The 25,390-nt window shown below is 41.0% G+C and overlaps 1 protein-coding gene across 1 annotated transcript; it reads right to left on the bottom strand.

Moving 5' to 3' along the window:
- Nucleotides 1–67: 67 nt before the first annotated feature.
- Nucleotides 68–24,715, bottom strand: LOC136428822 (small ribosomal subunit protein eS12). Its single transcript, XM_066418589.1, has 6 exons — nucleotides 24,646–24,715; nucleotides 24,476–24,511; nucleotides 21,058–21,183; nucleotides 20,516–20,618; nucleotides 13,345–13,446; nucleotides 68–288 (listed from the first exon to the last, which is right to left on the bottom strand). Exons 2-6 carry the CDS (start codon nucleotides 24,484–24,486, stop codon nucleotides 226–228), a joined length of 405 nt encoding a protein of 134 aa, XP_066274686.1. The 5' UTR covers nucleotides 24,487–24,511; nucleotides 24,646–24,715; the 3' UTR covers nucleotides 68–225.
- Between the last annotated feature and the right edge of the window lie 675 nt (nucleotides 24,716–25,390).

Here is a 25,390-nt window from a genome sequence, read left to right as displayed (position 1 = left end):
TGGATCACTCTTAACCCTATGCCTAGGTACCAATTCATCACGAAGGAATGACAAATACACAATCCAGTGAGGTCTTTTCGATCTTTATTTCCACTCATCATCCATTAAGCACATGGCTGTTTCCTGATGCTTCAGATGTCGTGTTGGTGCATCTCGGGGTTAGATGGTTCTCCCCGATGGATGGGTGCTTGTCTGATGGAGTGACACGGGAGCGGTACGGGCTCCTTAGTGCTTGGACTTGAAGTACTCGTTCATCACATCCAAGGCCTGGGTCTCCTTCCCGTAGTCCTGCACAGAACACAAGAAATCACACATTAATGATTATTACTTTCGTTAAGAAGCATTTTAGTGTGTGTGTGCGCAATAAAGGTAAAGGTAAAACAGTCATTCACACATCCTCAACTGAGGTGAAGGATGATGCTTTATGCAGCCTCGCTCTAGGGCTTGCATATTCAGTTTTACCTTTGCTAACATATCTTTTATGTCCTTTATTTTATGTTGTGCAACCATTTTTTCCTGTACACCTGAAGTTTTCTTGTATGGTGAAGAGACACCTCCCTATAGCAAGGCAGACTTGAAACACTCTATTACAAACCCAATGACCGTACCCGAAATCTTTAAGATCCTGTAAGAGGAAGAAGGGTATCTCCGCTGCAGGTCACGATCCCCTGATTTCTGCTGCTCTTTGATGTGAACCAGACCTGACAGGTTAATCCTCTTCCACTCCCCGCCCAGGTATCTATACTAATTATCTTTGGAGTAAATTGAAAACTTGCTATGCCAGCTGCATACACAGGGCTCTATCCAGACATAGGAAATTACCTGCAAAGATGGGGGGATGCGAGCAGCATTAGCTGTGAGAGCGATATCCTCTTAAGCTGACTTTTGCCACGCAAGAAGACGTTGGAAAATTACTAAGTAAACAGTCTTGCCGTAAAGGATTGTGTAAGAACCAGCAAAATTCCCAAGAAGAACACTAAGATTGAAATGTATATATAAGATAAGACATGACGCCTTTCAAACATATGGAAATAGCTGCTCTTTGAAAACAGATGAGTCGCGATATAGACTGGCTATGCGGGTCTTTGCTCTTTGAAGGACTTTTTTCCTGCGCTTTTCAGGTATGCATCAAGTTGTTGGCTCAGCTTACAGCATTGGACTCTGTCCTAATAGGTTTTTGACTTCTCTGGGGATGGGATGAGATGTGATTTCTTTAATTACAGAGGAGAAAGGGAGACAACCTGCTTTACGGGGTTGGGGGGCACTCTCCGAAATCGTAATGACTCGAGTCTGATACAAAGATTAGTCGCAATTTGTGGGGTTGCTTCCAGACTTTCCTTCCTACTCAAACTGCATTGCAGTCTTTTCACAATCTTGACTACATGAGGAAAGTAGAAAGTTGTCTAGAATTAGACATACGAGTATCATTTACAGAATAATGACACAGTGAAGTCTGAACGGTGTTGTGACATTTTTCCTGACATTTCAAACGTGCCAGTAAAGAGACTCATAACACATTTTCAAATCCCAACAGCATTTCTTCAATCAAACCATATTGATCTATCAAGAATGCAAACAGAGTAGAAAAGAAACTCTGGGTGTGCAGAAAGCTGAATTAAACATCTGACTCCCTACTGCTTTCCAGCACAGAGACTTCAAAATAAATGCTCCTGGAAGTTGAGAAGATGGAATCCCAAGGTTCTTGATGCCAAGTGCATCATTTCCCATATGGACAATTTTTTCTACCCGAGCGATCGCACAGACCTCGTTTCTCCATTACCCTAAGTTTGCCATCGCAATGCGCGGAGTCATTCCACATGATCCCACTCAGAAAGCGGTGGTACTTCCAACTTGGCCTCATCATGAACCACTACTGGAATACACGCAATGGCGCCGTGAACCTGACTTCAGACAATTAGCTCTACAGATTGGAAAACTAGGTTCATGCACATTATTTTGGCAGTACAAAGTAACTTTGGAGTCGAACAAGTAGTACAGTTCGACTCTGCTTCAGAAGAAGTAGCAAACTTGCATAAAAGTTCATTGTGTTCGTGAAAAGACACCGTAATATTGTTCAAATTTGCACAGCTATGGAACACTTCAACCAGGAAAAAGAACTACGAATGCAATTTTACGTTTGCAGGGATTTAATTTTGCAGTAGAGAAAAAATTGAGTGTTCACAGTGGTTCTAAGCTTACAGTTGAAACGATAGGGCAGGTGGGCAGAAGACGCAAAAATGTCTACATTTACAGTAGCTATATACATGTAGCTGTTAAACATTTTGCTTTTGCGGATGTCATCCTGTATCAAAGCGCCAGGGCCTGTTATGGGGGTTACGTCTTCCCCTGACATATTTCCTGGGTGGGTAGGTATTAATCTAGTGGACCCAATTCCCCTGTATGGCAAAACCAATTTTCACGCTGGAATAACTAGTAGGGTTCTCCCGGTGACAAGTCACTTCTCAAGTCCAACTACATGGAGAGATCCATTCTTGAACCCACTCGATTTTACAGCCCCTACAATTTTCAACAGAAAGATTGCTCAAGTATCAACCGAGATGCATTATTAACTAGTCGCCCAAAAGTTTTTGAATGATGTACATGAAGTTGACCTACTAGGAAAAGTCCATGTGCAAATTGTGCATGCAATCATCTGATGTGAGAACAATACTTGATAACAATCATTCTCTGGTTTCCATGTGCAAAGTCACTGATGAAAGACAGCGGATGCTGTCTGAAACGTCAGATTGTTTCAAAATTTTATCCAGTTGCTTGAGTAACTATTTTGCTTATCTTATTAACTGGATGTCTAACCTTCATCAACATTCCATGTGCATATTCTATGATGAGTTTTAATTCAATAAAGTTGAAAACAATGTTAAGTACTGTGTTCTCGGGCATTCCTGTGGTCTTTGTTGATAGTTTCTCACCAGATAGACCCTAGATGGGCCAAGAAACAACCACAAATACACCACCTATTGATCTGCTCTCAGGCCATTTTGCTCTCCCTCCCCACAACTTTCTTACTTATATAAGTTGCAATCTTCCATATCCTGAAGCTGTAAGTATGACAGGAAGGATAGAGTGTGATTAATTCAAAACACTCAAACACTCAAACTCTCGTCTTCCTCGATAAAATCAATCAGATGCTGTGTTTTGTTCCCATCAATGTCACCACCAAGGGCGCTCCACATCGCAACACTCACAGGAGTCGACAGTGATTTATATAGAATATCCTGCCACCTGTACATGCTTTGTTTATGTGACAAATACAATTTGTGTAAAATCTCTGCTGCCACATATCCAATATAAGCAGAGCTCAGCAGGTGCGTAGAAGGGGAAAATAAAAAGATTTCGGTTACCTTTAATAATATAAAGGAAAAACCTCCAGGGAAATAACAGCCAAACTTCTTATTAATCTTAAGTGAGAAAAACAGTTCTAAATCACTTAATAGGGGGATTTAGTGGCATATCCTTCATTTCAGGGCCTCCGTTTTGTTTATTAAGACAAATGTTTGGTTGATCCGTGAGATAAAACCAAATCGAGAAAGCCCGCACATAATTCCCCCAACGTTTTCTTTGGCAAAGAGTGTATCTCGATAGATCCACCTTTCATATCTTTATATTACAAGATTTATGACAATCTCTCTGGCCAAACTACCACCATACATGAAGAATACTACAGCCCCACTAAGTTCCAAACTTGTCTTTTTTTCAGACCAGCAACAAAAGACCGGCAGTACTGACTGCAGTTGCTTGAACTTCAGTTTTCATCAGGGCAGACAAAATGAATATTGGGGAGGGGCCCGCCCGAGGGGGGGTAGATTGACCAGTGTGTAGTAACTTCCATACTTTTCTCTTGGTTCTTCTTTTTTTTTGTGCAGCATCAGATTCAATGTGACATCAGAAAGTTCAGGATTCAAATGTCTGCAATAAATGATTCATCATGTGCTGCACAATGTACCAAATGACAATTTGTAATACACAGTAACTGTTACATGTTGCATCTAAACAGAGTTTTCCCTTGCCCGACTAAATCAAGCTTCAACCAGCCCTTCCCCTGGTCAGGTTGAGGCCCAATAAGCCCCCGACAGCAATAGATTTGTAACACAGGCTAGCTTTGATTGTCTTGGTTCTTAATCAAAGTTTGATCCTTTAACAATCTGGCCCTGGCTTGTTGTTCCAGGGAAAACGTCTCTTTCTACTACCAAGAGTAAAAACTGGCGGCTATCGAACTTAACATGGATGGCACAATAGCGTAACAGCCTAAGCTCATGGGAAATAAAGCAGTTATACACGGGACTTATATGTTTTAATGCAATTAGCGTGGTATTAGACTGTTCAAAAGCATTTAGAAGTTCTACCTTTAAAACTGTCAAAACTCGACGACTGAGCCATAGAAATGAACCACATGCTAATGTAATTTTTGTTAAATTGTGTGACAGACACACACAGAGAAGAAACTTCTACAGGAAGAAAAACAACAGTAAAATGATTCTATATTTCAGAAAACAAGAAACAATAACATTGTTTTTTATTATAAAATTTGGATCAATTACTATATGACCCAACACTCAAGACCTTGGCATGTCTTGGTCACATCCATTGCAACTGTTCAAACCCATGAAAAACACAACCTTTGCACTAACACTCCCCAAAGTTGTACATAATATCGTAACCAAGACACAGCCTCTCATGAATTATGCCAAAGAAAGGGCTCTAACGCCGTTCTCCCTCGAAGCCATGACAACATAATATTCTTTAACGACATAGCTTCCAGGATTCAAACTAAACTGACAGGAAGTAATATTGTTGGCTCCGAGGAAAGCATGGGGCATTCATGCAATGACTTGTCAACCCATCATCTTCCTTCTGTGAACAAATTTCCAAATCATCGAGAGGGTTCCCCATCTCTTCTGCTCTTTTTGTCTCAAGAGGGTTGGAGAAGGTGAATCAAATCCACAATGCCCAGGACTGTAATATTAACACCACACAAACCAGGAGTACGGTGCAGTCATTTACTTTTTCGCTAATCTTATTTCGCAGTAGGAGGAGGGAAAATGAGTTTTCTGCAGTGTTTCATTTCAAAATTGCTACAATTCATTAGACAGTAGTGATACGACAGTAGTGATACAGAGCTGAATACTTAAATCTGTTTTCTGCAATATACGTTATTCATCAAACCCACTTGCCGAATTCATGACCTTCTTTTTTGCAATTTCATTAAAAAATTGAGCTCTTTAATTCTGTACTTGTTGACAGGTTTGTTTGTGTAACAACAAAAAGAATTGATGGAATAACATGTACATGAAGAGGTTTTGGCTAAAGAAAGTTGTGCTTTTTCTTGCTGATAAATGATTATGTACATCATGTTTAATTCATACATTAGAAAAGATCTCCTCCTTCCAGTGAAACTTTCCCAGGTTCTTAACTACCTTCTCTCGTCTCGTCTTGTCTTTCAAGTGAATGATGGGACAGATTTGAGAAAAAGGCCTGCAGAAAAAGTAACTAATGGCCAAGACATCAACAACATCTGCAGATCAGTCCCAGGGGGGTACGCACAAAAGTTCAAGTCCTGATGGTTCTTTAAGGAACTCTGGCGAGCGGCCGCATGGGACCATTTAGATGGGGGAGATGCCTGCTGCAGGCTGGCAATTTTGTCAATACAGAACTTAATGACTATCTGTCTCCACCGTCCCAGGCGACAGCCGGGAAATGAAACGGCGTCTGCAGATGAGGCCTGCTGATTGGAGAGGCAGGCCCCTTTGTGCGGCGGTCGGTAATCCATTCTTCGGACACAATGGCGGGAATACCAAAACCCCTTTGTCTGGGAAATTGGGGTGGTTACCGCACTTGAACGTGACATTGAGATGAATACGGACGTCAGCGCCGTGAGCCACGGAAGATAAATTTTCAATTACCTCCCGCTTCCCCCATCTGAAGTCTGTTGAATGGCTTAAGCCCCAGGCAAGTAGTTTAAACCGTGGATCTAATTACGGTGCTAAATTATGATAGGCACTGATTTTCACCTGGATCACCTTTTCAAGAACATTGAAGGATGGAAAAAAAAGTATTGTCTGAAATGACAAAAACTTTGTCTTGAAGTTGACGAACAATCTCTCAAACTTAGCTTTCAGCCAAAGAAGTTGGCGTCCTGTGTTTTTCCACAAACTACAGTAAAAGGGGAAATGTTCACGGGGATTCAACCTCGTGTTTTGGGGAAATGAAGTGTTTGCGTTGGTTTTAAATTCACGGTTGAAACTACCATGCAGAGTTTTACTGTAAAGGGAGAAATGTTGACCGTGGTTTTAAGTTCGCAGTGGAGAAATCACTGTGAAAAATGTGAACTTAAAAAAAAAAACACAGCGGACATTTCCCCTTCTATCTCAAAATGCAGGTGCCTCAACCTTCAAAGATTTACATTTCTTTTAAACCTGTTTGTTTGAAACCTGCCCCCTCCCCCCGACTTTATCTTTATCCATATGACAAACAAGTCTACAACAAGATGTCCTTCCTCTGCATTTGCTCTTGTACATGACTTCAAAGTCTGCCTCCATTTCCTTGACTAATGGATGTGATGGAAACACTTGATGGGTAGCTCAGACCATGACCATGTCTCAGAGTATGTCTGGTAAACCAGACTTGCTTCTAGCCCCAGACAAAAGCAGGGCTCGAATTTCATATTTTGAAATAGGTGCACCTAACCTAAAAATCTAGGTGCACAGAAATAATTTTGGGTGCACAACATGAAATAAAGAAGAATCTGAATGTCAGCAAGACGTGTTTACACACCCTACTGCCTCTCCTAAGAACTCCAATCTTTATTTCTATAGCCAAGTTTAAAGTACAAAACATGTAATACATCAAACAACCTACAACAGACTTTAAGTTATATTGCTTTTTTTATACTTAATTTTCAAGAATACTCTGCATACTACTATTACTAGGGTACAATAGTACCTTTACCCTACAGCCTGCACTGGTGCACCCACAGTCCAAAACTAGGTGTACGGCTCCAGTTTTGGGTGCACACAGGTGTACATGCACCCAGTATTTCCAGCCCTGCCATGTCTAAGAGTACGTCTGGGTTACCAGACTTGCTTCAAGCCCCCAGACAACAGACATCATCATCTTCCTGTTGTCCTGATGCTAGACAATAATAGACACAACTGACCCCTCAGCAGAGCGCTGATGTATGGATCAAGAACACAACCCCAGGGGAGCGGGCAAATGGACCCATAAGAATCCTAACAATTTGCCGGGAGGTGGACATCCTTGGCGTCTGTCACAATCTCGGCCTATCCACATTTCTCATGGACTTTATAATGGGATGGGCGGACGGCAACTTGTATTTCAAGAAAAAGCAAGTTTCGCCAGAGGCCATTACCGTCTCTTAGATTTCTGTCCAGAACTTGGGGAGATACCGTCGCCGTTATCATCTTTGTTGCATGTCAGTTATACTACATGATGTAAAAACACATGTAGTCTTGCATGTTAATACTATCTGGCTATTTCCAGTATCTTCAAGATCTTACTTCTTCAAGTCAAGTTCTTCAAACTGTTTCCACCTGGAATGAGACAACAAAGGAAACTACACTGTAATTCTTTATCTAACATACTGCTATGTTGACAGTTCTGTTGATCATGAGGTATATATAAATGTATTAATATGCTTTGTGTTACTCATTAGAACAGCATCCGGCTACATGTACATGTAGCTTTGGCTAGTACTCATACTGCATAAGTTTACCAGGGCTCCCATATTCTCCTAGCCAACAGTTGGTTAAGGTTGAGTATGGGAGCCCCGGTAAACTTCAAATATAACTAGGATGACAATCAGGCTAAGCTTTAGCTGCATGGCAGCATATTCAACTTAAAAAAGTAGCTCCCTGTCTCAAAGCTCATACAACATATGATTCACCTGTAGGCCTTGTCCATACACAAAATTTAAAATCTCTCTTGAAAATCAGGTCTAAACTATAATAATACAAATCAAGACAAACTAAACTGTATAAGATTGAGACATTGCCAAAACATTCGCGCTTTGCATTCGTCTTGGTGCCTCGACGGCGGGGAAATATGTTTCCGACTGAATTTGTAGGAAATGGAACAAGGAAATTGGGAGGAGCCCCTGGCCCACCGCGCAGCCTGAAGCGATTTCTCTTCGGTCTCCAGATGGCTCCAATTTTCAAGTCCATTCTAAAGTTGTCGAAGCAGAGATTGGCGCTCATGCATCACAGAAATGGCCTTCTGTCAATGCTCGCCCTGATCAAGATTTGCGATTCCCCTGGCAGAAGCCTCCACACTGGCATCATGCTCTGTTACTGAGGCCCTGAGATGGAAATTTGTTTCATAACCAGTTGTCATCAATCATCAGAGAATGGACGTTAAATGGAGGTCCCGTGTTTGAGGAGAGCCACACCTTGAGCACGTTAAAGAACCCACCGCACTTATCGAAAAGAGTAGGGGTCCTTCCCGGTGTGAGTGGTTCAAAACCTACATTCCTTTGGCCGCACACGGGGCAATCTAAATTCTAAGGGCTCCCTTGGAAATCAGTTACTTAGCTACCTGAAGGGACCACCCTAAAGATTAATAGATAGAAGAAGACTTATTGCTTTCACGCTCAAAACGGTATTTCTAACTTGTATTGATGAGTTTTCAATGTCATATAAATAACATGTCTTAGAAACTACAGAATTGCATCTACCATAGAGGCAGGTCATTCCACCACTTATCTGACCATTCTTACTTCTGCTAAATCTAGCAATAAAAGCAACAATCCATCACTCTCTCCAGCACATTCACAGAAGGTTAGAGAGGTGAGGTTATGAGTTTGCACAAATCCTCTTTGAACTTTGAAATCCAACTTGATATTGACTTCTGTGAAAAGAAGTGGAAATGCCGTGCATGTATCTTTCAAACACACGTTTCTATTATTTATTGAGCAAGGCTGACTTGCTGCTTTGATTATGACTAACACCTTTCAGTTTCTACTTACCAAGTCTTTTTCTTTCCAGAATGTTTGATTTTTTTTCCAAATTCTATCCCTGTAAGTGTAAAAAGAGTCACACGAAGTCAAGACCAGAATGAGAAACTCTGTATCACTTTAGTAACGCGATGGAAAAGTTGCACAGTGTGATTAATGGACGCGGAAGGAGACTGGTATCTACACTGAGCGTGCAAAGCTTTCATGTGCAACTGCCTGACAGTCTGTTGATCGCGCTGATGTTTGAAGCTAGGGGAGTGCTTTGCCGAGGTACTTAATCGACAGCTTCTTAGCCCCACAGGAAATTCTACACATCATCTCCCATCACATCAAAATGAAAACACTCAAACACCCGGGCACTTTTACTTTACCTTTTCCCGGCTGAAAGGCTCAGACTCGCAGAGAAGTGCCAGATAAACGATGAAAGCAGGGGAATATGGGCATGACGGTTTCGCATTTTTTACCCCGTGAATGCAAAGCCAAGGGCTCTGGCAGACATTTTGATGGACAATTTTCATCACATACATATAAATAGCTACCTTGAAAGAGTGGGAACCTGTACAGATGGAATATAACAGATCCACGAAAAGCCTCTGTAGTCATAGTCTGATATTTGAGAGGGACATTTGTGTAATGTGTTCCTACATCAATGTGACTTTTACAACAGTTTATTTCTAGATAATATTTTCCTTTATTATTTCAGTTTGCAAAAGTGACGGAAGAAAACTGGAAAGACAAAATGAATCATTTACCTCAAGCCTCTTAAAAAGCATCTACACCACCAGAGCAACTTTCCAAGAGCTCTTTGTTTTTTTTGTTTTCATGAATAGCATTTGAGTTATAACCCCATATCATGAAAGTTACAACCATCCATTTCCACACCATACATGCACAGAACTATATAACTGTTAGACTTAAAGCCTCACCTGTGCCCAGTGCAGGCACTCTTGAAAGATACATCGAGCGGTACCGATTGCTAATGTTCCATAGTATAATCCATCATACATCAAATGGGGCCTTAAAAAGTTCCAGTTGTTAAAATAAGCGTACTCTATCAGTTTTAATACAGCAGTCCTTACCACCCTTTCACACTGCTATAATCACAAAGTTGAATCTGAAATCCCCTCTGCATTTGAAGTCCTAGACTATGTAAAAGAAGATGTAATTTGTATGCGTAGCACCATCTTCTACCTGACTTGTAATTTACCAGAGCCGAATGGAACTATACTTTACAACTCTTTTGCTTAAAACTATGGTAAATCTTTGCGTAAAAGGTCATCAAGTGAGATTACACCCCATAAAGATTTAATTCTACCCGGGACACATTATGTAAATCTTTATAATCTGGACAACAAAGTACCTCGGCAGAATGGGTAATTTTTGTGGCCACCTGCACACAAAGTTTGTGCAGTCTAGATCATCATGACACTTAAACTCTATGGCCAATAAAGGTAAAGGCAGTGTCCCATAGCCTTTTTTGAGGCAATAGGAGCAGTGGGTTGTTATCCAATGTGTCTAGGCCACGGTATTGGAAGGTGGAGCCCATCCCTCTCCTTCCAACGCCTTTTAGTTTTACCTTCCCAACCAAGTGCTTTTCCCAAGTACACAACATCAGTGGCATGTCAGGGGCTTCAAGCGCAGGACCACTGCATTCTGGGCCGAACATCCTAGCTGTTACGCCAACACGTCTATCAGCAAATCTATTCCACCAAGTAGCAAATTCCGACGAACTGAAACGGCAGTAACAACAGGCAACCAGGTGATAGCATTGTTGTTGCCTAACTGTTATCGTTCCTTCATTCCCAGGGAAGTTAACGGCAGAACACCATGACGAGCTCCATAAAGCTTGATTGCGTTCTGGTTTAAAACTTTATTTAGCTCAAGATTTGCCCGGGGTAATTTGCAACGGCCCAAGAAATCACTTCCCCAGTCCGCTGGGGGTTCGGGAAAAGGGAGGAAATCACCAGGAAATTATGGCAGAGGACAAACAGGTCACCGGACGGAGTTACGGAAAATGGCATACGCCGCAGAAAGGCCAAACGGGGAAAGTGGATGCAGTTCTGCCTTGAGTGAAGCATAACAACCACCTGTTAAGATACTTACTGAGGAGTTTGGCAGGTCCTGGAGGGATATACATTTTCCTTTTATACAACAGATTGTATAAATCTACTCTAAAGCCGAATGCTGTCTTTTTAAATGATGTATGATACAAGGTTTTTCCCAGAAGAAACATCTCTACGCTGGTTGAAAGACAGCATAGGGGCCTAAATTGCAGCAAAGGGGGTCCAGATCACAGCATACACTCAACCTATGCTGGCTAGAACGCTGGGTTTCTTATATGAATAAATGGCCATGCCTTGTTCAATCAAGTGATGTGCCTAATAATACTAATAGAGAGTTGCTTGGGATTCATGTCTTCACGGTTTTGGAACATTTTGGCAGCTTTCCATATGAGGCTGGACCAAAACTGATGAAGTCTGCAAGATCACGGACGTTCCAACCCACCCACCTGGTCCGTTCTTTTCTCAAACAACTTCTCCACTTCCATTTCATTACTTTGGAAAGTGCTGAATCGAAGACAACTATGCTGACAATTCTTCTCAACCAAGGTGCAAATTCATAGTACATTTGTGAATTCAGTTGAGTCAGAAGTCCTTGCGATGGAAGAAAATGCAAGTCTCCTATATGGCCATGTTACCAACTTATCATTCAAACCAAACCAAAAAGAACAAGAAATTTGAATGAAAGCTCCTCTGTGTTGGCAGAATCCATAGCCTTGATTGAACACATAGGAAAAAATGAACTATGAATTTTCGGTCAATCTCACCGACCTTCCTCAAATGTTCATGGTGAGATTTTTCCTATGCGTTGGATCAAAGCTTAAAATGGCAAACTAAAGAACAAGAAATATCTACACATTTCTAGTAAAGCATTCGTAGAGTCAACAGAGTGGCAACACCTGTGCTGCATTGCTATGTGAACCAGTCAGAATTGCCTTGAAGAAGGTGACAGATGGTCACCCAAACGTCGGTTGAATAAATCTCTTGGTTGTGTAAAAAGAGTCTTTTTATTCAGAGTCAACAGAGGTTATCTTACTGCTACATCTGTGCAGGGTACCACAAGTCACGGAGAAAATGGTGTCTGCTATGTCATCCGTCTACTTGAGCACACATGTATACCATTACACATATCCTCCACAACATTATGCTGCTTACTTCAAGCTTTAGTGCTCAAACCTCTCTGATAACTTCACCAATTTGGTGCCGAACATCATCCATTAAGTGCTAAAAGTTTCACTTACACATCCAAAAGTGCCACTTAGAAGTATGGCACGATATTACAATAGATTGTAAGCTTACGGTATCCTACTGGTTTCAGACAATTACGTTGTGTCTTACTAAGAAAGTTTGTTCACCCTCTCCTTACCAGTAAGCTCCCGAGTCTGAGTGATGGTCAATAGATAGTCTGAATCTTAGTACGAGGATTGGCAGCTAAAGGGGGGGGCAGCATTACCTCTACATGTATCCCATTAAATGTCTGGGACGCGAGCCAAAATGCATCCGCTGCTGTTACCACCTAGAAGGCTTGCCTTTCGTGCCCATTCTTCAATTTAAAAGATTAACGGCTGAAAACTTAAACTTCTCTAAAACTTTTCCTTTTAAATAATCTCAGCCATCTGTAGCTCTATAACAATAATATAATCTAGAATCTTGATCTAACTTGTAGAAATGATACATGCAATCTACTAGAAGTATCTTTGCATCACAAGCTCTATAATATCTAACTGGAAATGAAGTGTGTGTTTTTTACTACTTATGCAAAACATATGTTGTTGAATCAATTAAGTGGCCCTTTTTTCCATGAACGAAATGTAGTTGGGATAACTGGAAACTAGATAACTAGAATTGATTTTACTGGCACCATCTAAAAAACACTTTTTCATGCACCAACTTTTACTATTACGTTTTTGTGATACAATATATGTGTAAGGATACCACTGTATGTTAATTGATTTATTAGGTCTTTGATCATGTAAAGTGTATCTTTGTTATATTTTGTCGGACCATCCCTTATGATCTCAATGAAAAGCAGCCTGCAGGCTGATCTGAGCTTCTCAATGAATAAGCAAAGGTTTAAACAAATTCTTTGATCATGTAGAATGTATCTTTATTATATTTTGTCTGACCATTACCTCATCTCATGACCTCAATGAAAAGCAACCTGCAGGCTGATTTGAGCTAGCCCGAGTGTCATTCTAGCTAATTCCAGGGCTCCCAAACTCTCCCTTCACCAACCAGTATGGAAACTCTGGAACTAACAAGGATGACACTCAAGCTAACAAACAAACAAAGTTTTACCTTGACAACGACGCAGCTGCAGCCGACCACCTTCCTGGGCTTTCCCTCCCTGTCGATCTTACACAGGCCAGCCCACTCACCCAGCTTCTTGTTGTCATCAACCTGGAGCAACCAAAAATACATTCAAGAACTAAACATTGTGTCCTTCATCAGTTTAGCGATTTGCCTGCCCATGGCATATTCTTAATATCAGCATAAATGGCACAGAAATCATTTTCAGTTTTTGACTCATTCATACATATAAACTGTATGGGTTTCATCTTTGTGTAGCACCTGGCAAAAAATGCTTAACTCAACATCTTATTGTTTATAACATATCAAGTGTGAATATTGTCTGTACAAAGTAACTTCCAATAGAAACGGCCACTCCAACCAGAAAGAGATGAATGTCAACAATGTTTATTCACCATTATGTTCTGAAAAGTTTCGGATTTTCTTTCTTTCCAGCAATCATGCTAAAATGCTAGAATGTAGTTGTTCCACCAAATTTGCCTGTGGGCTCCCGATGTCAGGAACTACTTTATACCTTCCACTTCATGAGAAAATTGCTCACACCCCACACATTTCGCTATTGCCAATTTGAACTTGGAAGCCAGAACTGCGAGTATATTTTACCCGAGGGATGAGCAGGTGCAAGCTTTCTGCCCCACAAAGTCGCCGCTGATGTATCTGCCAAAATCAGACCAGTGATGTACAGTGCATCCTAGTGCTTTCAACTTTCCAAGTGTCACGGATGTCTTTTCAAAGTCGAACTACTAGAAGAACTTCTTGTTCCACCACATATACTTTGTATAAAACATCCGGGCAGCCAGGTGCACAGAAAACCACACACTCTTATTCATGTAGTATTCAGTTCACTTTAAGCCAGGGGCAGGAAAAGTCCAGTGTTATTACTGTTAGTTCCACCACATATACCCCTGAGTACTTGTATAATACATCCAAGTAGCCAGGTGCACCGAAACCACACTCTCTTTGTCAAGTAGTATTTGGTGTAAGCCAGGGGCTGGAAAAGTCCAGGGCTAATTTCATAGGTTCAGCAAATGCTGCATACATGTACCTTTTGCATCAGTACATCTTTCTGCTCTTAGACCGTAGTGGGCATCTACTACATAATGAAGAACTTCAATGTCCAAGGAAAAAATGCAATATCAATAACTATCTACTTTTCCTGCTAAAGTTTCTCAAAAGGGCCACATTTACACGCTTGTATTATCTTCAAAATACAGGAATTTCTAAAAAGTTTAATTGAGTATGAGGATTTTAGAAAAATATGCTACCCTCAGACTGAGACACTAAAGGTTAGACTTATAGCATTAATAGCACAGAAATCCACACATTAAAAGATTTCTTTTCAACATTTCGAATCCATTTCATACAAATGAACAAGTATGTTTAAGCTTACTATGGTCTATGAAAATGCATAAAGTGACATGACAAATATTAGATGGTGTGATGTAAGTAACCAAAGTATGTTTTGAGGAGATAGCTGTGTTAAAAAGTCTCTTTAATTCAGTCAACTTATGTTATACGATCGTGCATGGACTTGAAATGAACTTGATGTATGCGTGGGAGTACAATCCAACAGACAATACAAGTTAACAGTGACAGTAAGAGGAACTGATCTCTCTTGAGCTGCAAAAGTCACCTGTGCCCTGGAATCTAGAGACTGGAATTTGTGAACAATACATTATGAATTTCACTTGTCAACTGTGGAGTTACTCAAGCAACTTGGTCGTCCATCTTACACTTTCCCCGGGGACTTAGCATTTGCATCGCCATTACCTGGACTATGCATCTAGGTTAATGGCACACCTTAGGCCTACCTTACACAGTTTTCCCCAATATCCCCAAATCTCTGGCGATACGAGGACGGCTTTTACAAACCGCAGGACACCCCTGGCGCTTGGATTGCAGTTCCGACCGGTCGTGAAAAATTAAGTTTGATTCCTATGGTGCATTCAGAGCAAGAACCTACTGAGTCTACTGAGGGCAGACTTAAAAGTAAAAGAAAGAGGAATAGGACCGTTGTGGTCAGAAAGAAAACTATGGGAGCTAAAGAAGCTCGTGATGAACCGGACAAAGTTTTTTAAGAAAGATTTGAAGAAAGACTGATCGCAGCTGACCACTGCAGCAGCAGAACACAGTGATTTGTGAACTTTTCAGGATCACGAAGATACCTTTGATACCCTGATTTGCCTGATCATGACTAAGAAATGACTTCTTCTGTGCCCATAATCCTTATACAGTACCTCATTTCGGCAGAATCACAGGCCTTCTCAATAACATTTTTGTGCGACTTGCACTCCTGCACAATATGCTAATTAGCCTGAACCCTGACCTCCCAATATAATGAGCTCGACAGCTTGGCTTTACACATGCGCTGAAGCTAACGGGGACTCCAGCTGAGGTATCATATAAATACTTCAGAGCTGTCATTGGGGGATTTTTGCGATATTGGAAAAAAGTCTTTGTACAACCATAAACCTCCTGTTTACAAGGTGCAAAAAGCTGTCACCGTCCCAATGCTGCGAAATTTGACGCGTAGAGTGGGTACGCACAATGTGCCAAGTAGAGCCGTGAATTGGTCAAATGAGCCTAATTCACCAAACTACATTTGCAACAAAGTTACTGGGACGGAGCTATAAATAATGTTCCTTCCAGATCTAGAAAGACCAGAAAATCACTAAATAATTCACACAGCATCAGCTTCCCACATTTGAAGTCATGGATGGTAGTTGTCAGTGCGTTTCCCCCAGGCATCAGTCAGCAGCAAAGCTTCTTGTTCCACTTTCAACATAAATTTCAGCTCTGTTGCCTAATTGTTATGGAAGACGCTGCTTTCTAAGAGCAACAACTGCTGTGTGTAATCTTCCTTCTTGCAAACTGCTGAGCTCCATAGAAATTTGATTATTAGCAATAGCAGTTGGTACAAATAAACATAGGAAAAGAAAGATATTATTAGTGTGCACAGGTCAAGACATTGAATCTAGTTGTTAGTACATCTATACAAGGATATGTGTGTGTGTGGGGGGGGGGGGTGCTCAATGCAGCAGGGTAAAGTTTGTTCCATTCTCTGATAGTGCGAGGGAAGAATGAAAGAATAAGAGCCTGTAGTGGATGCTTTTGCACACTATAGCCTGCAGTGTTTGGGTGTGGTGTGGTGGGTGTGGCAGTAGCATTGAGCCATCGGGGCAATCCTAGTCCAGTGTGGGATAGAGACAGCATTGTGAATAACCTTATACAATATGTCAGATTGTTCTTTCTGAATGAAAAAAGTCCACTTGAGCTATGTACTTTTCTTTGAACCCTGGAATTGTCTTTCAATGCAAATTAGACCATGGCCCTACCAATTCAATCATTTTACCTGTTCTTGAATACATATGCAAATTTATCCGACAGTTCTATTGCCAAGCAGTAAACAAGTCTGCCATGAATATATGTGCTGACTTTAATCAACACTATCCACTGAATGACACATGGCTGAACCAACGTTGATACCAATGCTAACTGCCACCTACATCCCCCCCACGCAAACACTGTGGCAATGGGCTAAGTAACTTTCACAAGGGCATAACCTGACAAGTGTCACCTGTGTAACATTGAGTAATATTACCCCCTGCTACACTGATAAATATTGCTCAGGAGCCTACAGTTACAAGAAGGGTCCCTGACAACATGACGAATACATGTGTAAGCAAAGGGACCTGGCTGCATAATGGAAATTTAATGTTCTATAAATGATTCATCAGACTTGTAAAGTGCCCGCCTTTGAACTCATAAAAGACAGAGCAACTCGATCCATCAACCTCTCCTTTAATTTTTCATCAGTGCCGTCCAATAGACGTGTCATGTTCCCAATATCGAGTTCTCCTATATGGTCTCATTTTTCTCTCCAGCCATTGATAAGAACAAAACGTGGCTTTTGGACCCGATGAATATTGCATGGCCGGTAAATGGATGGACTTGGGCATTCAAACCACGATGAAGAAGTTTGGAAAGACAACCCGGAGGTGGAACAGATACCATGCTAATTAAGCTTGACAGGTCAGAAGGGTCAAGGCGAGATGATTCATCAACGATTAGATATGCTGTGGTTTGCAGGAAGTCACGCCAAAGGTCAGAGGGCAAGCGCGTTCTTTCGGCTGGACGGAGATGGCCATTTTGATGCCTTTGCAAGACGAAGGAGATAAAGTACTTGGGATAATCAGGGTTGTCTGGGCAGCAATCCTAAGATCTCTGTCAGGGCAGAATTTAGACCTTGGCTGTTCGTGGCACTTCAATTCAGGGAAGATCGAACTTGCCTTGAAAAGTTTGTGGCGGATTTATTTTCGTTGGACCTCTCCAACGCGAAATCATGACACGGCAAAAATGTTTTTGTGCCAACGCATTGTTTCGACCGCAAACTGAGAACACATCCTCTCCACTCTTACCGCAAAAATAATTCAACACAAAAAGAAATAACTTTACAGCATCATTTGAACAGATGGGAGGTGGGCAGATTGAAAACTAAAATTTGAAATGGAAAAACTTAAGAGTTTAGAAGGCACATGCATTATCAATGATTGTGTAAAAAAGATATCAAGATCAAAAACGAGTCAAGAAATTTCACGTAATCAGACACTGAAAATCGGTTCCCTTACTAAGGTCACAAGTTAAGAATACAGATCAAATGGATCCACTAGTTCTCAAAACCCGACGCTTACTTTCCTCCAAATCAAAGCATCCTTGAAATCTCCTTAAAATGTCAGCTATCCCTTTCCAAACTCATCTCGCCACGTTAAGCACTGCACGCTCTTTCAACTGCCTGGCTGTGAAAAATGGCACTTCTCTCAGGAGCACACCAGCAGTGCAATGTGGCTTAATGTGGTAAAGTAATTAATATCAGAATCTCTTCATCATTTGCTCAGTCATCCATACATTATTCGAACTGTGCATTACCTTCAGCAGGTAAAATCCAACAGTGATGTATAAGGCATTAACATCTCCGTGCCTGGGCAATCTTTTAGTGTCATTCTCGCGGCAGGCCTACTGTCAGTTAATGCACGCTTTGCCGATCACAGGCAACATCTAGGGAGCACAGGCGAATGTCATTCCTTTCAGACTGGGAACATTCTGTAGGTTGTTATTACAGTAGTTGCCTGAAGTCACTTCAAGTGTGAAGCCTTGAAGTTGAATTTTAAGAGCTTCAAGTGATGGAGCTTTTAAAACAGGCGACCTGAATGGTTCTTAAATCTTTTTCCGCTTTGAACATAATTAGTCGTGGGCAGAAAGGGTAAAATGTATGAGCTAACAGGTTGCCACAGGTGAACCTTATATCTTTCATAACTTGATTAATTGACAGGTTGTACTTCAGAGCCTTCCAACAGTGTTGCCCTTTGTGCTGCATCACACTTTGTATGATTTTATGTTTGACAGATGATTTGACACTTTTGGAACACTCTTGCTAACACCAATCACATTACAGTTATATAACCATTTACTAGAAAGGCAACATTTGCGAGCAAATACAGCATGTTTAGCCATACTCCTCGCCATGCAAAAAATTGACTCTCCCAAAATAACAATGGACCATTCTAAAAACAATTATCAGTCTCTCCATACAGGAATGGAGTCTTCCAGTAGCACCTCAACACAATATGGAATAGTCAAAAACCATATCCACTTATTAATTAACAAATATACTAGTCTTCTGCTAACAAATGGACTTTTTCATAATCATTCCAGCTCAAAATTGAAAGAAATAATTAAAGAATTCTCCCCTTGCAAGAATGGGATATTCCGTGCCATCTCCATGTAAACTAGACCAGTCGAAAAATATCCGCTGAAAATTACACTCTTGCGCATAATCAACCCAGTTCAAAATTGAATTAAAAAAGATCAAGTTTGCCATAGTATACATAATGATATATATGAAGATTTGACAGGAGAAGAAGGAAATGACCAAAATCAACATATTTCAGCGATAGTATGGGTGAAATCTAAGAATGTGACACCCTTTGTTTGAATGCATGATTCAATAGTATACACTTTGGGTTGAAAATAACGAAACGAAAAAATTCTTTGATTAAAAAATCGTTTTGAAAGGCTGTATGCCAAACATTTGAATGAGGGCCTGTGTACATGACAGACATATGTCAAATTTCACATTACTTTATACATAGGAACTGGAGATGTGTATCTTTGTTCTAAAAAAGAGTGAACAAAGCCATGTAATCACATGTCCTATGAATTCCCATACCATATTTGGCATGGATATTAGCACACCTGCGCCAGAAATGAAAGATAATTAGATTAACCCAATTGACCAATCAGGTGGTCGCAAGGCTCACAGGCATGCAAGGCCAGGTGCAAGGCACTTGGGGTCACTGACCTTTAGGTCATATGTAGTATTTAAAGTGACAGAAGTGGCAAATATTGTCAAGAAAGCCCCAAATAAATCGTTTTGAAGATATGTATGCCAAAAATGAGAGTGTAGTCCTTTAAATATTTGTTCAAGGCACATATACAGCAAATTTCAGGTCATTCGGTTGAAATACCAGGGCCCAGGAGGCCATGATATGCATTATTGGTCATAAAAACCTCAATAAAATCACTTTCAAGGTCAATATCAAAAAAAGGAAAAAAACACACATTGGTTTTTGCCTACATTACCTTTGTACCAAATTTCAGGTCATTTGGTCAAAAAATGACAGATGAATCGATTTGAAGATTTGACAGGAGGAGAAGAAGAAGAAGAAGAAACATGAGTAAAAACAATATGTTTAGCCATACTAGGTATGGCTAAACATAAAAAGGCTACCTTCTCAATTCTAAATGCAGCATACTGACTGTGACATAACAAAAGCCTAGGACGATTGAAAGCTTTTGTATTTATTGAGACACAAGTACAGCATACTGCAATGGTTTCTTAAATGGTTGCATCTGTTTTCCACAGTTATATTACTGTTTACTTGTGTAGTACATTTGTACAATCCTCAGAAAGTGTATTGGGTTCGGTATGAGCATTTCCTCAGTTTTACATGAGAAGAGGGAGCTCTAATGTCATCATAGGATTGTCACTGATAGTGTTACTAGTATACTAAATACTACTCTTATGTTACAGTGTGAAAGAGAGAAAAGTAGAGATTTGAGATTGTATGAATGAAAAGCAGCTAAATACTACGGTAGTTACCTTGATAAGGTTGATGCCATGTTCAGCACACAGAGCCTCCACTAGCTTGACATACATGGGCTCGTCGCAGTTGTTTGCCAGGACGCACAGATGGGCTTGGCGCCTGTGAAGGAAACAGAAATTATAACTTTATGATCAGAACAATTGGTAACAAGACATGGTGTCGCAGTGGCAAGGTGTTTTGCCAGAAGCCAGGGGTCCTGGGTTCGAATCCTGGGTCCCGTTGACATTGTATTCTTGGGAAAGGCACTTAACACGAATTTTCTCCATTCAGGTAAAATGAGTACCTAAACTTGGTTAGGGACGTCCCTTGGATAGGACGCTAAATGGAGGTCCTCTGTTTTAGGAGAGCCACACCCTCAGCACATAAAAAAACATGCCACACTTATCGAAAAGAGTAGGGCTCCTTCCCGGTGTGAGTGGGTTAAATTCATCAGGATGTGCAGCTTGTGCTGTGCAGTACAAACCTGGTGTGTTACACCGTTAGGCAGTTTACCGGGTATTGAATAATATTATAAACAAAACGGGATGATGAAGCTTACTTGTCGAGAGCTTTGGCAGCCTCGTGCAGCCCCCGTGCCAGTCCATCGTGGATGAGAGCGTTCTTCAGCACCTCTTGCAGGGCTGTGTTGATGTCCATAGGACCTCCGGTTGCTGCTGCCTCACCTCTACAGTACGACACACATCATCATTTCAAACAGGTTGAGTCTATGCAGCATACTGTAATAGTTTCTGAAATGGTTACATCTGTTTTCTACAGCTGTAGTTTTGTATATTTGTATAGTACATGTACATTTGTACAATCCTCAGAAAGTGTATTGGGTTCGGTATGAGCATTTCCTCAGTTTTACATGAGAAGAGGGAGCTCTGATGTCATCATAGGATTGCCAAGTACAGTATGTAATTAGTCTTACTACTAAATACAAATGTACTAGTACTACTAATGTACTAGTACTACTAGTGTAAATGTTTATAAGAGTGTGTGGGAGAGGGATGTTGACTGCATATTGCATTCCTAGCAGATATAAATTTGTCTGTACTTATGATATAAGTTACTTATGATCTATATCTATCTATATATAGTACTGGGCAAAACCCGGTTGGGGTGTCGCGCCAAGGATCATTAGGTAAAACTTTCTTATCAGAGTACACTGGCCTCTTCCTACATCATTTTATAGCACATGTGAGTAATGACTGGTGGTGAAACTGACTCCCTGTAAAGGTTTTCATGGGGATGGGCTAATCAGTTATTCACAGAATTTCAGTGATAAGGGGATATCAGCATCGTTCAGGCAATGATGATTACCTTTACGGCCAACGAGTCCTGTCCGATACTTAGCCTTGCGCAAACGCATATTACCTTATCAAGTATCAAGCCAAGTAGGTAAACTAGTGACCAAATTTCACATACCCCTTAGCCTGGATGCCAGACTGTTTCCTGGGCCTAAACTGACCATCTTTTTGGATCTAGGGCCAACATGCCCACACCCGCAAAACTACGAAAACCACGCTCTCCTTTTTCAGCACTCGGTTCCAGTGCTGAAAGTGGCTTCAGCACTGGAAAACCAGTGCTGAGTTTAGTTCAGCACTGGAAAACCAGTGCTGTGTTTAGTTCAGCACTGGAAAACCAGTGCTGAGTTTAGTTCCGCACTGGAAAACCAGTGCTGAGTGGAGTTCAGCACTGGAGAACTCGACGTCAGCACTGGAAACCGAGTGCTGAGACAAGCTTCGACACTGGAAACCGAGTGCTGACAAATATTTCGCATTGGAAAACTAGTGCTGAGATACGTTACGGTGGTGACTTACTTGCGATTTTAAAACGTAGCATTTTTCCGGACTATTCACTGAAATTTATCCATAGCGTATATCTATGACAGATTTCAATTTCTATATTACCGGGGTAAAGTGCTCTGACGCTGCTCTGACTATAAGTCATCGACGCGACCGACTTTTGAGTAATATTTTCCGGTGGGCCAGAGGTTAAAGGGTAACTGCAACGTCATTGGAAGATACCATTGTTTGCGGACAAGTTACCAGACACCCGGGAACTCATTTGCCTACCTGAAATTACAAATTTTACTTCCCTATTGAATTTCAAAATGTTGAATTTCAAAATACTGATTAGCAAACGAACCAATACTATTTTCAAAACACTTTATTTGGCATGATTACCGTGCACGTTAAATATGGCAACAAAACAAGCCTTAAACAGAACGCATGGAAACAAGCCTTAAACAGAATTACACGCATTGTTACTAGTCATTTTACGAAAAAAATACTTGATTGAAACTACTTACATATGAATATCATGAGCTTTACAGTAGTACAAGTTGTTAGCAAATACCAACTAAGGCTATTGTACGCATATCTGAAAACGCATTAGACTGCGTATTAACCTAGCCTCCATAGCAGGCTCTGAACCGGCCTTTTTGGGGGCTAAATAATACACCTTTTGCAGCCAGCCCGTAACCATCAGCCACCCCCATAACCACTACCGGCAAAATGGTTACGGGGGTGGCTGATGGTTACGGGCTGGCTGCAAAAGGTGTATTATTTAGCCCCCAAAAAGGCCGGTTCAGAGCCTGCTATGGAGGCTAGTATTAACCAAGTTTACAAAAGAAACCTCCCTGAAGTAACTAACTAAACGCAGTCAAACTTATATTCGCATAATACTACGGCACTAATAAACTGGTAAACGGACCTATGTACAGACATCGCGTACGAATAAACCGGTGAATACAACTATGTCTACACAACGCATCGTGTACAAAATCATAAATAAACTGGTGAACGCATGTCAGACCAGAGAGAAAGAAATAAAGTTCTTTATTTGTAACACATCCCTCATACCTATATCTATTATACAATTACACAATGAACAAAATGACAAAATTGTGTCGGAATAAAGTTGGTCATTGTTTATTCTAAATGAATCAGAAAGTACGTAAGTTCAAGTGACCATGCGGCACTTCTTACGACTATTCTTCTCTCAGCACTGGTAAAAAAAAACGTTCCAGTGCTGAAAACACTTCAGCACTCGTTTTCTAGTGCTGAGTTTTTTTTAGCACTCGTTTTCCAGTGCTGAGTTTTTTTCAGCACTCGTTTTCCAGTGCTGGGGATTTTTCAGCACTCGTTTTCCAGTGCTGAATTGTCCCCGAGCACTGGTAAATCCAGTGCTGAAGGCGTGGTTTTTGTACATCAGCACTCGGTTCCAGTGCTGACGGCGGTTTCAGCACTGGTTAACCAGTGCTGAATCACCTTTGACATGACCCGTGACCTGGCACCGCCGCTCTGTCGCGCATTCAGCACTGGTAACCGAGTGCCGAACTCCATTCAGCACTGGTAACCGAGTGCCGAACTTCATTCAGCACTGGAAAACGAGTGCTGAGAAAAGTTTCAGCACTGGAAAACGAGTGCTGAAAGAAACTCAGCACTGGAATACAGCGATTCAGCACTGGAAAACGAGTGCTGAACTTTCTTCAGCACTGGAAAACGAGTGCTGAACTTTCTTCAGCACTGGAAAACCAGTGCTGAACTTTCGTCAGCACTGGAAAACCAGTGCTGAGGCCGATTCGTCCGTTGATTCAGCACTGGAATACCAGTGCGGAAGGCGTGGTTTTCGTAGACTTGCCCCACACCCTAAGGATATTCTACAACAGGCCTCCCCTTAGAAACACATGATGTTCTTAAATTTATAGGGATCGGGGATCTGGCAACATGCATGCAGGCTACATGCTGTTACCCCCCTCCCCCTTCACAAAATAAAGTTTTGACTGAAATAACTTTCAGTTTCAGTGTCAGTCACAAATCCTGTTTTTGCACGGTGAGAGGCTTTCACGGTGAGAGGTTATCACAGTATGATGCGTATACGTCATCGCAGTTTTTAAAACCACTATTGGACGTTACCGTCAACATTTTATCGTCACATCTTGGTTCATGTTCGCCCAAACATCCACTCACCCTTCTGCCATTTTTATCACTTCAGCAGACGTCCTCCTGAAAATTAAAACACAAAATTGTCACTTTTTTTTATTCCTTGACATCCACACGTCAATTCAGTGCAAAATTCGGGCATGGATGGTTGAAAAATCGAGAGAAAGAGAGGGGATTGTCAGCGATGGCAAACTTACGATGAGCCTTCCGCGGAATATCAGCATGAAAGAGGTCGTGTTAGGTCATGGCGCTGAGCATGACGGGAAGAAATGAAAACAAGGCCTGTCCGATGCAAAAGTGCCCGACCGCTTAGTCACATTTCGGAATCGGTTTAAATATTTACTAGTATAATGACATTTGTCCATAGATTGCAAAGATGAATGATACAAATTATTTTAATACATTAGATGAAAACCTGAGGATTCTAAACGAAAATCATTCAAACAATAGGAAGCGCGTACCGTCTAGAAAATGGACTAGTAGTAGTCGGTCCAAGGATTGTTCAGCATCTAAACGTTACTACATGTAGTAACGTTATTGTTGTTGCCAGAATTGCAGAGGAAATCTAAAAGTTGATCATTGTATATTTGTTTTCCTTTAAAAGATACTGAAAGGAGGAAAACCTCCGGAGCTCCTTGGATAAAGTGACTAAAATTGCCAAGTTCTCAGAACAAATTCATCTATCTATTTTATTTATCTATTGAATATGAAGAACATTAGTGTCTGTATCTTGGAATTCAATCATAGCATACTTCAGTTCTGATCAGAAACTACATGACATATATGATATATATTATAGTGTAAATCTGCGCCTCCGGGACTGCAAAGTTTTGCGTATCCTATATTTGCGTCATTAGTGTGCGCATAAATCTATACTATAGTCTGTAACGTTACTACTTTTTAGTCCCGACTTCGGCAACAGCTGATAATGATTCTCTGTTT

The sequence above is a fragment of the Branchiostoma lanceolatum genome, chromosome 2, assembly GCF_035083965.1.
Source record: "Branchiostoma lanceolatum isolate klBraLanc5 chromosome 2, klBraLanc5.hap2, whole genome shotgun sequence".
NCBI lineage: Eukaryota > Metazoa > Chordata > Leptocardii > Amphioxiformes > Branchiostomatidae > Branchiostoma > Branchiostoma lanceolatum.
The sequence above is the reverse complement of the archived record's forward strand: the minus strand, read 5'-3'. Positions and strand labels throughout refer to the sequence as shown.

Excerpts from the sequence above, each read along its gene's own strand:
- LOC136428822 (XM_066418589.1), bottom strand. Across the intron at positions 20,619-21,057 it reads GCTGCCAAAGCTCTCGACAA|GCGCCAAGCCCATCTGTGCG; the intron begins GTAAGCTTCATC and ends TTTCCTTCACAG. Across the intron at positions 289-13,344 it reads GCAGCTGCGTCGTTGTCAAG|GACTACGGGAAGGAGACCCA; the intron begins GTAAAACTTTGT and ends TGTTCTGTGCAG.